The sequence below is a fragment of the Theobroma cacao genome, chromosome 3, assembly GCF_053813885.1.
Source record: "Theobroma cacao isolate CCN51 chromosome 3, ASM5381388v1, whole genome shotgun sequence".
In the NCBI taxonomy this organism is placed as follows: domain Eukaryota; kingdom Viridiplantae; phylum Streptophyta; class Magnoliopsida; order Malvales; family Malvaceae; genus Theobroma; species Theobroma cacao.
The window spans coordinates 7,740,532-7,759,543 of NC_142641.1; the positions used below are offsets into that span (position 1 = coordinate 7,740,532).

Here is a 19,012-nt window from a genome sequence, read left to right on the forward strand (position 1 = left end):
AAAAAAAAGAAGACATAAAGTGGATACTAGTTTGCATCTCAACGTCCACTGGATGGTCCAGCCCAGCCTTACCAATTAGCCGAAAGCCTTGCACCCTCTCTCTATCATGCAGATTTATGTTTGAAATTGCTCAACTCATTGATGGAAATTAACATAATAAATAAGCTGAATTTTCAATTTAGTCCTCAAACTATATCAGCATTTTGGACTTAAAATCTCTCTCTCTATTATTATTTGCACAAAATAAATCTCTCTTCTTTAAAAAATTATTAATCTTGATTCAATCGTTAATATTGTTAGAGTTCTTGCTAAATATGTTGATGTGGTATTTGTTTATTTTGATCGATGTTGACGGAATTGATGAGGTTATGTTGATTATGTTGACTTATGCTGAAATGATTATGATGTAATATTTTTTATGATGATGTCATATTAGTTGTGTTGACATGATGTTAATTAGAAATTATTTTTTTATTTTTATTTGTTAATAATTTTGAAAATTAAAAATATTGTTATTGTTATTAAATTCTTAAAAAATATGAAATGGAAATCATTTTTTTATTTTATTAAAAATTCAAAAATTAAAAATTAAAAAACCAAAATTAACTTTTTATGGAAATATCTGAAAGTAAATAGATAATTTTTTTATTTTTTAAAAAATTATGAAACATTCAAAAGGAAGAAATATTTTTTAAAATTTAAAAAAATCCTGAAAATAAAAAAGAATACTTTTATTTTTCCAAAAATTTTAAATATATTTTTTATTTTCATAATTTAATAAAAATAAAAAATATTTCTTTTCTTTTCTTTTCAGAATTTTTAAACAATTTAAACTTATTTTCTAATTTTTAAAATTTCTAAAAATAAAAAACCGTCCTATGCTTTTTTTAAATTTAAAATTATTTCTGTTTTTTAAATTTCAAGTGATAAACATTATTTTTTGGTTTTCTTTAAATTTTTTAGAATTTTATAAAATAAATAATTTTCTTAATCTTTCAGAATTTTTAAAATTAAAAATTTAGTTGGTTATTTTAGATTTTTTAAAAAAAATACAAAATTATTCCATATTTATTTTTTAGAATTTATAAAAAATATTTATATTTTAAATAAAAATATAAATTATTCTATTTTATAATATTTTTAAATTTAAAATTTTAAAAAATTAAAATTTATTTTTAATCAATTCCACCTTGACATCAACCAACGTGATAAACGCCACATCGAATATCAATTAACATAGTTAACATTATGTCAGCATATTTAATGAAAAAATCTTAACGAGATTAACAATTAAACCGATATTAACAATGTTTGAAAGTTGACACAGATGATGATAATAATAAAAGGACTAAATGTAACAATTTGGTATTTTATTTGTAGAAGACATACATATAAGTTTGTGTAAAGTAAGATGGATCAATTCGTTTACCAAAAATTGAATACAACATTAACTAAAATGCAAGATAAAATACTTTCGGTGTTGTGGCTACAACCTGACCTACTAAAACAACACTAACTCCATTATTTATCTGTCGTAACGTGCGGGTCCAGAAATCCGACCGTTAGATGTGAGAAAATTTGGGGAGTTGCCACCAATCTTTTTTACTTAGGTACAATTGGTCACTTATTAAATTGGTTATGTTTGATGAAATCCTGAATTGATTTTAGATTCGTCGACAAAACGATGAACTGGTCTATGTATTTTATTTAGAGTTGGGTTCGGAGAGTACGCTTACGCACAATGAAGGATTAGCATCCCTATGACGCCCGTTCCACGAACGGTACCATTTAATCATATATTATCTTACCCTGTTGATTTTATTTTTATATTTTCCTTAATTATTATTTATTTATTTTTATTTTTATTATATTTATTTTTTTTTATTTTTAATCTTTTATTTTATTGTGACGTACCCGGTGATGCAAATTGTGAAATGCATGGCATAAAATCCACTCATCATGCTGGTGGGATCCGAAGATATCCTTTCACCTAGAGAATTACCTGGAAGACTCACCTTCGCGAGTTTAACGAGTAAATCCCATCATCGGAATAATAGTTTGTGAGTGAAAAAACAGTGTTTTCATAAATGTAAATCCTAATACAGGTAAAAGCTTTTTATTAAAAATATTTCTTTGAACCCTCCCATCATACTAGTGGGATCCCTTAGGGAGTTTACTGGAGGAATTCGCCTTCGCAAGCTTCCTCGAAAAGTCTCATCATCGAAGTTAATACCAGTATACAGAATATATCTATATGCCATGACATTTAACAGTGCAACCATGGTACATGATGCACTTGTAATTCTAATGTTTGTTCCTTCTTATGAGCATATATACTGTGACTAAATATCTTATATTTACTTATTGTTCCATTTTTATTTCGTTATGTACTTTGCCATATAAGTGCTTATTTATTTTGCTGTATGAAATTTTCCAAAATCATATTTTTAGACCAAGTTTTTTTTTAATTTCATAATTGTTACTTATTTATATGTATATTATCCATTCTTTTTTTGTATTATTATTATTATTACCGAATTTCTTATTACCATTAATTCCTTATTTCTTTTGTTTGTATATTGTGATTAATTGGTCAGTAAGTATGTATAGTTTTTATTTATTTAAGATTAGGAACATCGCAATTCCAAATTAAGACCCTTCCATCGTACTGGTGGAGTCTTAATCGAAATCTTAACCTAAGGAAATTCACTTAGAATTGTGACTTCTTGTGTTCCAAATGGATATCTCATCATCGGTATTCCCGCCCCGTTAACAGGATAAACGTGGCATGCGATGACAAGATAAAATGATGATTTCTATATGAACGCATTTATTAAGTTAGCTGGTTCGTAATTCATGCAACAATATGTTTAATAATTTAGGATGACTTATTACCTTGTTCATATATTTATTACCATTGATTATTATTTATTCTAATATATATTATTTTTTAACAATGATTATTTGAGTTAATGGGTATTGGAGCATAGAGTTCGGATTTATCCCGACGCTTCGGTGAAAATCCGTCTCAAACTCAACACCTAAGAAATCCACTCGAAAAAGACAACTCTTTGCTTTTTTAAGTGAAATTCTATTATCGGGTCACTCAAAATAATGATTTCATTTTTTATAATAATTATATTTACATCATGTATTTTTTATTTATTATATACTTAATTTATTCTTATTAGATATATTTTCTCCTCTATTTATTTAATTCCTTTCTATGTGGTTATATATTTTATTATTATTATCTTACTTGGTCTATTTTTTTATGACTCATGATATTTCAAAATTTTATCTTGTGCTTATAACACATATGTGTAAATATATTAAAAAAATGGAAACTATTGCATAATTTCTAAACAAAGGGAAAAATCATAAACATGCAAACAAGAAAATGCCAAACCCAAGAATAAGTCAAGTCAACATTTAAGGAAAAGGTCCATTACCTAGCGGGCCAAAACAAGACCAAAGACCTTTGGTTTGATGGGCTCTAACCAAATGTCCAAAAACTGATCTTTCCAAAGTAAACTACAAGCTTACTCTACCTCCAAGGGGCAGTACCGGTCTGCTCCACTTCCAAGTGCCCAAGCCTCGTGAAACGCACCGTATGGTGCATTGAAGACAAGTCTGCTCTTGCTGCACCACTTGGAAGAAAAGGAAAAGCCCTTCCTTCTCCAGCCAATGTGACGTCGTTTGGAAACCCTTTCTCTAACTATACAAGTTGATTTTTACTTTTTTCTTTTCTCTCTTCCACAGCCTATTCTACCCTTTCTCTAAGAACTCCATTTTTCTGCTCTCTCATCAGCTCTCTCACTCATATTATCGGTCTCTCTTTTTTCTCCTTTTGGCAGCAACTAAGCTTCCAATCTCTCGTTTAAACCAGCAGCAAAGCTCCCTAAACTTCTTCGCTCTTTTAATCGACCATCCAACCACCAAAACCCTCTAAAAATCTACTCCTAAAAACCCAAACGAAAAAAATCTTAAAACTAAGCTACTTTACTTCTCTCATTTTTCATTATATACATATTTTTTTGATTTTTTTTATTATTGTGGCTAAGGTAGAATGGTTGCTAGAAAGCTAGGGATTTTTGTTGATGGTTTTTGTGTTTTTTTTTTTGAAAGATTCAGTTTTCTAGATCATTTCTTTACTGTTCAAAAAATCTCCTCTTTCCCCTCTTTTGAACAAGAGTTTTTAGGGTTCTTATAGAACTCGATTGTCCAAATCTTTGGACAATCAGAAAGGCAATCATGCTCTTCTCAGCATGAATTCTGGATGGGTGGCCTTCACGTAAAAAAATTCACCGAAAATGATCCCAAATCCCAACTGCCCGAGGGAGCATTGAATGCTCTGAAGGCGGTTTGACAATGGAGACCACGCCTCTCTATTTTTTTTTCCTTTTTTTTTCTTTTTTTTTAATTTTTTAATTTTATTTATTATTTATTATTATTTTTATATTATTAAAAAAAACTGTCTACATTATCCACTAAAAATTTTCATTCCACCAATACGTTTCTCTTTTCTCGTTATTCTTAAGGATATCAATGGGTATCTTATAATCGAGTTCGGGTATAGTTTGGATAGTAAAGCTACCACCTGTCATGATTTCTGGTAAGATTTGAGAAATGATATTAAGATGCTAATTATCCAAACTCAATTATAAACAATAATTTTTACTATTAAATTTTAACTTTATATATTATTTTTTGTTTATAAAATTCTTATAATTAATGTAATACTTGATAAAATTCATTAATTGTTCTAAATATGATTTTAAATTTGATTTTTGTTAATAATATAATTATTTTAAATATGTTTTAATTAAATATATTTAATGCATATGGATATTTAAGGGATCGTATCTAAAATGTTTGGGTATAGATTTGAATAAGAAATAAAAAAATTAATGGATATTATGAAAAATAATTTAAAAGAATAAATAAAGATAACTGAAAGAACAATTAAAGAGAAGAAAAACAATATTTATGGGAAAAAAGAGATATTATTGAAGTGTATATATACAAATAAACTGAGGGGCCTATTTATAGGCAAATAACTCCTTTATCTTGATAGAATTTACAAGATAAAGATAACACTTACAGATTAAATGGATTAAATCTTAATCCAATCTAATTTACATCAAATCTAGATATAGATAGAATAAATGGATATTCACAAAAATATTCATAACACTCCCCTTGAATATCCATTGTATTAAGAATATACTTCGTTAAAACCTTGCAAAGAAAAAACCTCATAGGAAAAAATCCGAGTGAAGGAAAAAAAGTACATAATTCTTTTCTCGAATACGCTTATGAAATATTACCTCGTTAAAAACCTTATCAAGAAAAACCCAGTGGGAAAAACCTTGATGAAGGAAAAGAGTACAGTGCGTATTTTACTCCCTTGATGACTGCATTATAGAGATATTTAAAATGATACATTCCAACTTTTCAAATGTTACAGTAAAAAGGACTTTAGTGAACAAATATGCTAAATTGTCACTTGACTGAATTTGTTAAACACTAGTTTCACCAATTTCTTGGAGATCATGAGTGAAGAAGAATTTTTGGCGAACTATGTGTTTTGTTCGATCGCCTTTAATATATCATTCCTTTAGCTGTGCTATGCAAGCAGTATTATCCTCATATAACATTGTTGAAATTTTCTTCTTGGTTGACATGTCACACGTTTCTCGACTATGTTAAGTTATAGATCTTAACCAGACACATTCACGACTTGCTCATGAGTTGCTAAAATTTCTGCATGGCTAGAAGAAATAACAACTATAGTTTGCTTTATAAAATGCCATGAAATAGTCATACCTTCATATGTGAACAAATAACCTGTCTGAGATCGAGTTTTGTGTGGATCAAATAAATATCCTGCATCTACATAACGAATAAAATTTTATTTTGATGCATTTGAATAATATAAGCCTATATCCATTGTTCTCGAAGATATCAAAGTATATGTTTAATTCCATTCCAATGTCTTCAAGTTGGAGAAGAACTTTATCTTGCTAATAAATTAACAACAATTGATATATCAAGTTATGTATTGCTAGCAAGATACGTTAGTACTCCAATTTCAATAAGATACGGTACTTCAAGACGAAGAAGTTCTTTATTATCCTCACAAGATCGGAAAAGATCTTTTTTCACATCTAATGACCTTACAACCATTAGTGAACTCAACGGATATGCTTTCTCCATATAAAATCGTTTTAGCATTTTGTGATATAATTTGATTGATGGATAAAAATTTTATTTGCCAAGTGTTCAATCTAAAGACCCAAACAAAACTTTATTTTTTCCAAGGTCTTTCATCTCAAATTCTCTTTTTAAGTAATCAACGGCTTTTAATAACTCTTCAAGAGTTTCAATAATGTTCAAGTCATCAACATAAATAACAATTATAATAAATTTATATCTAAACCCTTTTATAAAATACATGGGCATATAGGATTATTACTATAGACTTATTTCAACAAATTTGCACTAAGGGGATTATACCACATGTGTCTGGATTGCTTTAATCCATATAAAAATTTATTTAATTTAATTAAATAAATTTCTTGGGAATTCAAATTTTGTACTTCAGGCAACTTAAATCCTTCAAGGATTTTCATATAGATATCGATATCAAATGAGCCATATGAATAGATTGTAGCTACACTTATTAGACGCATTTTCATTTTCTCATTTATTGCCAAACTAGTTAATATATAATTATAATTGTGTCCACCACAGAGAATATCTTTTTTCATATTTAATACCAGATCTTTGGGTAAAACATTGTGCGATAAGCCGTGCGTTATATCTCATAATCTCATTTTTCTAATTTCGTCTTCGCACAAATACCCATTTATATCTCATTAGTTTTACATCATTTGATGTACGGACTACAGGTCCAAAAACTTCACATTTTGCAATTAAATTCAATTTCACTTTGATTACGTCTTTCCACATTGGCCAATAATTTATATAAGTTAAAGATCCTCATTTTTCTTTCATAATAGTGAGCTCTATATTATATACAAAATATCGTCGATGTTTATTTACTGGTTCCATCTTTTTCCATCATGACATAATTGATTGAGATCTTTTCATTTTTAATGATTTCAGGTACCTGAATTTCTTCTGAAATTTTTCTCAATTATGTCAAGGGTCTCTTTTAGAGTTTCTACTTTCTCTTTCTGACCATCTTAAATATTTGCTCCTTTTTTTTTTTGAGGATTTTATCTTTGGAACCAATTGATTTCCACGCTTCTAGAGTGCCTTGTCTTACAGGGACATAAATGCTAATAGGAGCATTTGCAACTGGTATATAAGATTTAGTTATTCCCTTTAGGTCAGTAAATACGTTTGACAACTGATTTACTATATTTTGCAAAATAATTATCTTTTGAACTTCAAGTTCATATTGTTTTGTGCAAGGATCAAAACTAGATAATGATAATTTACTGTAAGAAATTTCTTCTTTCAGTTGCTTATTTTCTCCCCCTAATATTGGAAAAATTGTTTCATCAAAATAACAATTGACAGACTTTGTCATGAATAAATCTCCTATTGATAATTCTAAATATTTAATTACAAATGGATATTTGTATCCAACATATATTCCTAACGCATCTTTATGCGTTATGGTAGAGCAATTGAAACATATACCGCACATTCAAAAAATTCATAGATGGAAAATATTTGATTCCTGACTATAAACCAATTGTATAGAGAGAATTTATAATAACTCGTTTGGCCTGATGCATACAAATGCTGCTGCATCCAAAATGGCATGCCCCCAAGTCAACATTGGGAGTTTGAATTTCATAAGCTTGCAATCAGTTGGAAGTGTTTAATAAATAATTCTGCTAAACCATTTGTGTATAAACATAAGCAATATGTTGTTCAATAGTTATTCCAACTAATATGCAATATTAAAGGCTTGAGATGTATATCCACCAGCATTATCAAGACAAATAATCTTGATTACATAACCAGGAAAATGTGCTTGCAAATGAATGATTGCAAATGCTAAATTGCAAGCTATAACAAGCACACATGTGACCATCTAGTCGATGCATCGATTAAAATCATAAAATATCTAAATGGTTCATAATATGGATGTATGAATCCACATATAACCTTGAATATTATTCAAAAACGTAGAAAATTTAGTCCCAACTTTTGTTGGTGGTAGCCTTATAATTTATTTGCCTTCAGAGCAAGCAACACATAAATTCATTAGATTGAAACATCTTCTGGTTTTTCAATGGATGATAAATTTTGAATCTTTTTTTTTTTTGCATCATTATTGATCCGGGATGGTCCAACCGATCATGCCAAACATTAAAATCATTAGTAAACTTCTAGTTTACTATAAGTTTCAATTATTCTAATATTTGTATAGTTTAATTCTGAGAACAAAGTGAGTAATTTTTTTTCTTTCAATACACACTTTCTACTTGATATAATTGTAATATAGAAGTATTAAGTGTCTCTTTCATTCGTTGTCTCAATATGATATCTATTCAAACAAATATCTTTAAAACTTAATAAACTTTTTTGAGACTTAATAGAAAATAATACATTCTCTATTAATTTTAGACTACCAGATATTGAATTATCTAGTAGTCTAATAAACAAATATTAGCTCTTCTGGAGCCTTCAATTAATTTTAGACTACTAGATATTTAATTGACTTTGGCTTTTTTTTTCGTTGTCAAGTAGGAAAAATATTTCTTGTCTTTAAATATAGTGTGTGTTATAGCAATATCTGCTAGACATATATTTACATTATTGATCTTAGATCCAACAAGATCAATATCTATATTTTCTTCAATAAAAAAATATATACAATAAGAAACTTGCAAGTTAACATAAAAGAATAGTAAATATAAAATTAAAATACATAATAAGAACATATCATTTAAATATAATGAAAAATATTAAAGTATCTTCATAATATAGTTATACTAAATATACCAATTACAATTAAGTTCATTCTCAGAGATTTCTATTACCAATCATGTAATCAATTCTTTTTTCAATATGGACAAATATCTCGATGTGCTATACCAACTTGGCCATGATTAAAATTATTACAAGATGTTTTAATTTTCAGTGATGCTTGATAAAATTTAAGACGTACAATAGGTACGTGATCAATGATTTTTCATGCCACATCAATAACAATACGTTTTCTATATTTCTTTTATTCTTTTCATTATTTATCCACTTCTTGTGGGTTACAAGTATTCATCCACTTTTTGATTGATTATCCACTTCTAGTGGGTTAGTGGTTTAAGGTATCCATCTACTTTTTGTGCGTTGAAAGTATTCATCTATTTGTGGTAGGTTACAAGTATATATCCACTTTTGGTGGGTGATCCACATGTGATGGGTTATCCACTACTGGTGGATTATACATTTTTAGTAGGTTACGACATTCATCCACTTTTGGTGGTAAATTGTCCATCCACTTCTGATGGCAAAATTATCCTTAAATTCTGATAGTAAAATTATTATCCACTTTTGGTGGTAAAATTATAATTAGAATTAAAATAGTGATAGTGTAAATTATTATAACGGCCTCTTCGATATCCATGATTATAATTATTAAATAATGTGGCATTCACTTCAGGGAATAGATAGATTTATGACCATGATCATAATTATTAAATGATGTCGTATTCACTTCAGAAAATGAACAAATTTATAATTTGTTTTATTAGTAACTCGTTTGTCACATTCACTTCAAGGAATGGACATTATGATTTTTCATTAATAGCTATATAATAGCAAATTCACTTTTCAATTAAGAGATAGAATATAATATGTATTATATGATAGTAAAATTCATATTCAGGTTGATTTTAAGAAAATAGAAATACTAAAGAGATATCAAATCATTTACCTGATTTTGTTACAACAAAAAATTAAAGACCAATCATTGAAATCCTTTTAAAGCTTTGAGATGATGAAAACAAAGTACTAGCAACACTTACCTGATTTGCTAAAACTATAAATCAAAACTGAATCATTGAAATCCTTTTGAAGCTTGAAAATGATGAAACAAAATAATTTCAAAACTTGAGAGATTAGAGAGGATCGTACTGATAACGTTTTATGAAAAATAACTTAAAAGAATAAATAAAGATAACTGAAAGAACAATTAAAAAGAAGAAAGAAAGTATTTAGGGAGAAAAAGAGATATTATTGAAGTGTATATATACAAATGAATTGAGGAGACCTATTTATAGGTAAATAACTCTCTTATTTTGATAGAATTTACAAAATGAAAATAACACTTAAAGATTAGATGGATTAGATTCTAATCCAATCTAATTTATATCAAATTTAGATGTAGATAAAATAAATAGATATTCAAAAAAATATTTATAACAATGAAATATTTGTAAGACATTGCATTCTGTCATACTTGAGAAATTCTGGTCCGAACAAGGGACATAAAAAGAGTCCATCCGTTGGTAGATAACAATTATTGGTCCATGGTGTAGTAGGAGTGCCCAATTTTTGTATTCATGTTAAGTCAAAACCCCTTTGGAAGAAAGACAGTGAATAGGACAAAGGATTCCATGTTGGGAAGAATGGTTAGGGTAATGTAGTATGGATAACTCTCTGCTACTTCTTCGATGACTCCCACTCTTCATCTAGGCTTTGGATGCCAACAAAGTTTTAGGCATCAAAATGGGTGATAAGACAGACAATTAGGACCACCATTTGAGAATGAGAGCTTGCTTTTCTTGCAGTTTGGTCCACCATAAAGCTTCCATCATCATCATCACTGTCACATACTCCTTTCTCACCTCTCAACAACCCCATATGACATTCCCACCCATAAATATCAACACTCCTTTATTCTCTCACCATTCTTTACTTAACCATGTGTATTCCCTTGGTAATTTCTTGTTAACAATGGCAAATCTCGTGTTTACTAGAGACATCACAACCGACCTTTTAAAGCAACAAAAAACAGCCAGGTCTAAACAGATCAAAAGTTGCATCAAAAGCAAAAAAGCTGAGAAAAGTAAAAGCAAAAGTAATAATTACAACCACCAAGATCCACCCAATCCACCCAACAAGAACATGTGGAAAGGTATCCACCTCAAAGTATAAATGAAAATGGAAAAGAAAAGAACTGGTACAATGGGGAATTAGGGGGGGAAAAGAAAACGATAAAACCCAGTTGGCACCTAATAAAGGAACATTAGACGGAGGTCCAGCATACAACAAGACCGCCACCAAACTTAACATGCTAATTATGGACACAATAGAGCAGGGCGAGGGATAACCCATGTAGCAATAGGAGAATACGGTATGGTGGTCGGCCTGAGCTAACTTATCGAGAGTCAGCTGCATCACTGACCTTATCAGGCTGTGCATCCAGTTGTTCTGGCAAACTGGAACGACGTAGTTCCTCAATTCGCATTGTCACTTGAGACATGGAGGGGCGTCTATCAGGGTACTGAGCAGCACAATCTACAGCAAGTTGCAAGAGTTGAACCATCTCTTCCTCCACATTCTGATACCTGAGGAGCTCAAGATCAAAAACCTCAGAAGTCCATTCCTCCCGAACAACAGACTGCACCCATCTTGGGAGGTCTATTCCTTCCTCATTCAAGACCGAGTGCGTGGGGGCTTTCCCAGTTAATAGCTCCAAAAGCAACACACCAAAGCTGTAAACATCAGCCTTTTGAGATACTTTGCGGGGGTCAGTCACCTCTGGTGCTCGGTATCCAGCCACTCTATTGGGAGTTGAGGAAGGCCCTACAAGGTGTGCTAGCCCAAAATCAGAAACTCGAGCATCATAGGACTTTGTGAGGAGGATATTTGACGATTTTATGTTTCCATGAGACACGTTAGGACCTTGAGAGTGCAGGTATTCAATTCCACGGGCAGCTCCAAGAGCAATTCCAGATCTAATGTCCCAGTTCAGTGGAGTCCTTCCTGCTCCTTTGTTCCCTAAATCCCACAAGTTAAAAAAGTGAGAATAATGAAAGAAAAATTAAACCTACATACAGCACTATCACTCCAGAGAATATGATGGAATCTCCAGAAATAGCTGAAAAATGATGACAAACACTTGATTAAAAGATAAATTCTGCTCAAAAAAGAGAGAGGTAAATGGCAGAAGGACAAGACCGATGCAACATCATTGACCTAAGAAGAATGAATACTATATGAAATTGAGTATGTTCTAAAGAAGCAATGCAGATATACTTTAAATTCCACTCATTTAAGCAACCTATTTAATCGGTGTTTAAATGATAAAAGAACTATAGTGGAGTGCAGTTCATGATTATCTTCAAAAAGGATTTGAGTCTAAGAGCTAAACCACAACAAATAAGAGAATAAAAAAAAAAGGTAGAAACACAAAAAAGACTCAGTAATCATCGAATGGAAATGATAACAACCATTCACCAACATAAAATCTGCAAAAAGAAAAGCAATAAATGATCCAAAAGGGACTGCTCTGAATAAAACAAAAAAATTGCTCACCATGCAAAAGTGCAGATAAGCTTCCCATGGGCATGTAATCATAGACAAGGAGCTTCTCATCCCTGCTAAAATAGTAAGCTCGGAGAGGGACCAAATTTTGATGATCCATAGCTCCAACCCCTTCAATCCTATCCTTGAATTCCCTCTCAGAAATAGTCACATCCTTAAGCCTCTTAACAGCCACTGCATTTCCTCCTTCCAACACTGCTTTATACGCTGTTCCAAACGTTCCTTTACCTAAAACCTCAGCAGAAGCTCTCAACAAATCCTCCAAATCGAACACTCTCCCCGCATTCCCAAAGAAAACCAGCTTCTTAGCTCCGGCCCCATTGGTTTCACCTCCTTTCACTCCACCACCACCCACCATGGCCGCTGCTGCTGCTGCCGCCACCGAAAACCCATTTCCATACCCACCATTCTCCATTTCCCCACCTGATTTCTCCCCAGGAATCTCCAACTCTTGATTTTTAATCGAAGCAATGTCAATTGACCTCGTTTTCTTGCTACTCTTCTTTCTACATAAAATCATCAAAATCATAACAATCAATAGAAATCCCAGCACAGATCCAATCACAATACCTGCAATGGCACCCCCAGACAACTTGCTTTTCTTCTTTTTCTCTTGTTGATTCTCATCCGTTGGATTGGCAGGCTCACTTGCATTGCCAACAGCAGCAGTAGCAGGGCAAGCCTTGTCAAGTGGCTGTCCACAAAGCAAATTTCCCAGAAAAGCACTGGACCCATATTTCTGTAACTCCTTTGGTATAGACCCGTTCAACAAATTATTTGACACATTAAACTGATCAAGATTTTGCAAAGAACTCAAATCAGGTACCGACCCAGAAAGACTGTTGCTATCAAGAAGCAAAGTTCTTAACCTTGTCAAATTGTTGAACCCAACAGAGATTTCCCCAGAAAAATTATTAACGCCAAGATTTAGCCTCACTAAATCATGAAGGCCAAACAGGAACTCCGGGATCTCACCCGAAAAACGATTCCCTTGCAAGTAAAGGTTTCGGAGATTTTCACAGAGAGAAAGATCCGAAGGGAGTTGTCCGGTTAAGGAGTTGAGACGGAGACTCAGAGTGCGCAGTTCAGTCAAGTTCCCGAAAATGCCGAGTGGGAGTTGGCCAGAGAGTGCTACACCAGGTAGCCTAAGCACTGTGACGCGGTTCCGCTCGCACCTGACCCCAGCCCACAAGCATGGACTCTGGTTGGAGATGTTCCAGAACAGGGTTCGGCCTCCGACCGAGGAGCGAAGCGCCAAAAGCGCTGCTCTGTCGGTGGCAAGATCTGGTTTGGTTACCTGGACTAGGACAAAGAAAAGAATGGCAATGACAAAAAATTGGGTTTGCATTTTCTTGTTGGTTGCCGTTGTTTGTGTTTTGCTCAAGACAAGGAAGATAAGGATTTGATAATGCGGATAATGAAGGGTGGATTGTACCCCTGTTTTGTTCTCTTGTTTAACCCGGAGGCATTGAGGGTACAGACTCCAGAGGGAGAGAGAGAGAGAGAGAGAGAGAAAGAAAGAGAGAGGAGAAGAAGAAAAGAAAAGAAAAGAAAAGAAAAGAAAGGAGAAGAGGAAGTGTTAATGCGAGAGCATTTTTTCTGTGTGGATTGGTGAAGAGTGGGTGAGTGGTGATGGCAAGGAAAGGAATACAAAGGGCGAGAGAGAGAGAGAGAGAGAGAGAATGTAGACAAAGGCAAACCCTAGCTGGTTGCTGGCTGGGTCAACCGGGTTTCCTCTCTGCTTTTTGTTTGTTTTTGCCTTTGATATTTTTCTTGTCTTTTTATTTTCTAAATGCTAAATAATATTTTAATTAAGTTGTTTTATTTATTTATTTATTTTGGCTATGAATAAATAAATAAAAGCATTTTTCAATGCGGCTGAGTTAGTGGGTATGGTTTTTTCCTTTTCAGTATATTTTATTGTTCTGTACGGGGAGTTTTATTTTGGCTGCCCTTTCTTAATTTGGAAATGTAGCACTGTGTGTTTATTATGTTCAACCCCTCCCCTCCCCGTCCCACTAGAAATTCCAAGAACAAGTGATGGATTTTCTTGATGGAATAATTTGTTAAAATTAAGTCTTTATTTTTTTTTGAAAAAGGAAATTCTAATTCATACTTTTCAACTAGGAAATCACACATTACAAATGTTTAGGTGTAAGTTTTTGTACTCTTTAAAATTGATAATTTCAATCCAATCAAATAACGGTATTAAAATTTTTCCTTTATCTATACTAACATGATATTTGATTGTGTTGACATAATATTGAATATGATAATGTGGCATTTAAGATCCAAAACTAAAACTCAAGATCAACATTTAATTATGTATAATAATTATTTTATTATTTTTAGATATCACGTCATCAAATTTAATGTTATGATAATACTATTAAGTACCGTGTCAACATAAATAATGTAAAAATTTGGAAACTGTTTATGATGAACATGATTTTATTAATTTTAAAAAGTGAGAGGACTTATAAATTATTGTATAAGAATTAATTCTAGATAAAATTTAAAGATTAATGACGTAATTTTATTAATCAAACTTGTTGCATTATGATACGTTGGGTTTTGGTCAGCACAGGGTTTGGTTCTGCCTTTTAGCTCACTTCTGCTAAAAAATGGTAAACAAACAAATAAATAAGGATTTTTACAAAAAGGAAAGAAGTGAAATTAAATAGAAATAGCACCAATTAAGCAAATTAATGTACTCTCAACTTTTTCATTGACAATTTTTAATTAATTGTTAGAATCTATGTAACTAGAAATTAAAATCAGCATTAAGTTTTTTTTTAATTGGCTAAAGAATGATATTATAAGGAACTACATGTACATAACTACATATTCAATCGACACTTTTTCTTTTTCTGAATAAATAAAAATTGACATGTTTTATATGTAACTTTTTTTTTTAATTTGGAAAAAGAGATTTCAACTTTACTTTTTGAGCAAGTAATAATATATCAATTAATAAACTAAATACTCGGATGCATATTCTATATGTAACTCGTTAATAGATAAGTTCGGATCTTTTTGTCAAAAAGATAAGGTAGATATTAGGTTTGTAAGTAATTTTTTTTATCGAATAAGTATGTTTTTTGAATTAAAAATATGAGTTTATAACACTTTTATCTTCCTCAACACAAAAAACACATAATCGAAAATAATTAATTTATTTTATATCACAAACCTAATTACTATTTTTAATATTCAACTTTGAGATTTTTTATTTAGAATTGAGTTTTTAATCATTAAAATATTATAAAAAAGGTATTTCATTTGTTTTATTAAAGCAGTTGCATACCATGTTGGTAACAAGTTAAAAATAATAATAAAAAAAGTAATATATTAATTAAGGTAAAAGCAAATAGGCGATAAATAGAAAGAGTGCATATGGAGCACTCCGACGTTGCATTATTTGGCAAGTGATGTTGGTCAAAGAATTAAGGTGGATGGCCTTAAAAGTAATTTACCCAAATTTCGGTTTTCGCAAAGCCATTATGGTTGGGGGTGGGGAACATGAGCATCCGGCTCCACTACAGTCTAAAGCCTAAAGTTACATTTTCTTTTAGTTGTAAATAAAGGGCAATTTAGTAGGCTAAAAGAAAAAAAAAGGGGGCAAGTTACATTTTTCAATCTTATAATTTCAGCCATTATTACCACTTCTTATAATTTCAAAAGTCCCATTTGATTTTAAAAGCAAAAAGAAAAAAATTTCAATAATAAAAAAGAAAAATGAAATATTGATCTCATCTCAAATTCAAGTCTCACCATGTATGAATTTTGTTATATGTTTATGTTAAATTCATCTAACTAATCAATAAAGGATTTGGGCATTTCAGTTTTGGGATGTCAAACTAAAATTACATTTTATATTGGGTCTTTTTTTCATACATAAAATTTTATTTTATTTACCAAAATAAAAAGAATATAATGTGTGTATATATGTGCAAGCAATATACCAATATAAATAACAAAATTTCAAAATTATAAGCTTTTATCAACTCATAAACAAAGCACATTTCTCTACATCACTGTTCTTAACTCTACTAGAAATTTTATACACTTAATTAGTCTAATTTTCATAATAACTTTTCAAATATATCACCATTCCTCTAGCTACTAGGAATTTTCTAATTTTTATCCAACTTCAAATTGACTTTTTTCTATATATCATTAAAAAAAATAAAAAAAGGTATACGACATAAATTCACATTATGTAAAGAAATCGTAAATAATAAAATAAAAATATTATTAATACCAAAAATTAAACAAATAAAAAAAACTAAAAATGACTTCGAAATTAATGGTATAAGTAGTTACACAATAGTTCAACGGTTTGGGAAAGATGAGAAAAGTGAAGAATCTTTGGAATTAAAGTCGTGTAGAAATTTGATTTGGTGGGGTCTTTTTTCTCTCTCTAATTGTGAGGGTGTCGCACTCTACGATTTGAGAATCTAAGTTCTTTATTTTTTTTCTTCTCTTGCTTCACATGTGTTTCGTCATTATTTCTATTCCACAAATCAAATTAACTCACACATACAAAATCAAATTATTTCTTCTAAATTTTTTCTTGTTCTTCACCCAAATTTCCCTTTTTCTTTAACAGTCTAATTCAACCCTTTTCAACTTTCTAATCCAATTTTTTAAGTCTGGTTGTGGTAGTTTGGGGTTTCCAAAATAAAATCAGTCCAAGAATTTTTCTTGAATTCTCTCGATCCATTTGAGATTTGGGTCACGAAAAATTGCAGGGTAGCAAAAGATTCAAGCAGTATTGTTAGATTCTTTTTTGGAGAGTCTTGACGGGAGAAGAGTTATGTAAATAGTTATTTCAATGAGTTTGGTGTTAAAAAATTTAAAAAAAAAAAAAATTGAACTTTCTTTTTAGAAAAATCGAACCAGATTGAACTAGTATCATTAATCGAAAAAATCAAACATCGAACTATTTCCGTGAGTTCAATCGGTTTCTAAAAACTGAATTTCAACAACCTTTTTGCCTAACATTTTACCTAAGTTTATTTCAATACATGTACATATAAATAGGGGTGTGCAAACAGTTAGTTTGCTAAAATCGATTCTAAAAATCTCAAAATCAAAAAAACCGAAATCCTCCTCTAAAAAAATCGAAACCAAACCAAAGTAGTTGTAGTAACCAAAAATCGAACATCGAACTACTTCGGTTAGTTTTGTTTGATTAATGAAGATGGAGGGAAAAAATATGAGGATGTGACATTTTCTTATTGGATCCCATGGTGAGATTTTCTTTTATTTTGTTTTTTAATTGAATAATAAAGAATGAAGAAATAAAGAATTTTTTTTTGTTTTTTGAACTCAAGTCTTACATATCTTCTTCAAGTAAATGTATACACACGGTGTTCACTCTTATTATAACTGTTTCCTTTAATTAAGGCATTGTCAACAGAAAATATGGAGTTAATATTATATATTTTGATTTTAGACATTGCATATGAAAAATATTTTCTTTAATTCCTTAAGCTAGGAAAACCCCAAATTACTCCTCATTATATAAGTATTACTCACTTCGATTGGTTTAGTTACTTCGGTTGAGAAAATTTCAAATCAAAGAGCGAACCATTAAACCATTCTAACTGAACTTAATTAACAGAAATAATCGAATATCAAACTAATTGAATTGAGAAAACCAAACTCAATTCGATTCGATTCGATTATTTAGTTTGATTTGAATTTGCACACCCCTAAATATAAATTTTAACATACTCAAGTAAATTCAACAACATTTTGAACAAATTCAACAACATTTAACAATATTTTAAGCAAATTCAACAATATTCTAAAACAAATTCAACCTACTTAAAATTCAATCTAACATTTCAATAATAAAGAAATTCCAACAACAATAGTCTTAAAATTCCAACATTTCAAGAAATTCCAACAATAATATTAAAATTCCAACAACTAACAATAGTCTTCAAAGATTCTAACAACCAACAAATCAACAATAGTCTTCAAAGATGGACCTCCACCCATGGCTTTCTGCACATTCTTCTAAAATGTTGAGAAAAATAAAATCAAATTAGTATAAAATTTTAGTTAAAACAAGCTAAAATATTCATATTATCTAACATTACCTCAAAATCAATACACCTCTCTCTTACTGATTAGTTACATGGTCCAATGCAATTTTTGACAAATCTAAAATACATAAACACACCTTTTCAAAAAAAAAAAAAAATACATAAACACAAATAACATAAAATAAGCCTTAAACAAGAAGCTAAAAGAAATAAAGCAATAACAATTGAATCAAGAAAAACAAAATGATGGTATAGATAACATACTTACTAAGATCAATTTTCTCAAGCTCTACTAAATCATTCTCCATGTCATTCAGGTGGGAAAATCCACGTAGTCAATCTTGAGCATAAATAAGGTCTTGCACAAGCTTAGTAAAGAACTCCTACATGCATCAAGCACATGACCATCAGTGTTAAAA

At 30.5% G+C, this 19,012-nt stretch overlaps 1 protein-coding gene across 1 annotated transcript; it reads right to left on the reverse strand.

The window, feature by feature from the left end:
• Window positions 1-11,045: 11,045 nt before the first annotated feature.
• RLK902 (receptor-like kinase 902) lies at window positions 11,046-14,269 on the reverse strand. The gene is made up of 2 exons (XM_007036848.3): window positions 12,526-14,269; window positions 11,046-11,988 (listed from the first exon to the last, which is right to left on the reverse strand). The coding sequence occupies exons 1-2, from the start codon at window positions 13,880-13,882 to the stop codon at window positions 11,366-11,368; spliced, it is 1,980 nt and encodes a 659-aa protein (XP_007036910.3). The 5' UTR covers window positions 13,883-14,269; the 3' UTR covers window positions 11,046-11,365.
• Window positions 14,270-19,012: the final 4,743 nt, after the last annotated feature.

Coding starts and splice junctions, on each gene's coding strand:
- RLK902 (XM_007036848.3), bottom strand. CDS start 13,882: ATGCAAACCCAATTTTTTGTCATTGCCATTCTTTTCTTTGTCCTAGTC. Junction 11,989..12,525: donor CTTATCTGCACTTTTGCATG/GTGAGCAATTTT, acceptor TGTGGGATTTAG/GGAACAAAGGAGCAGGAAGG.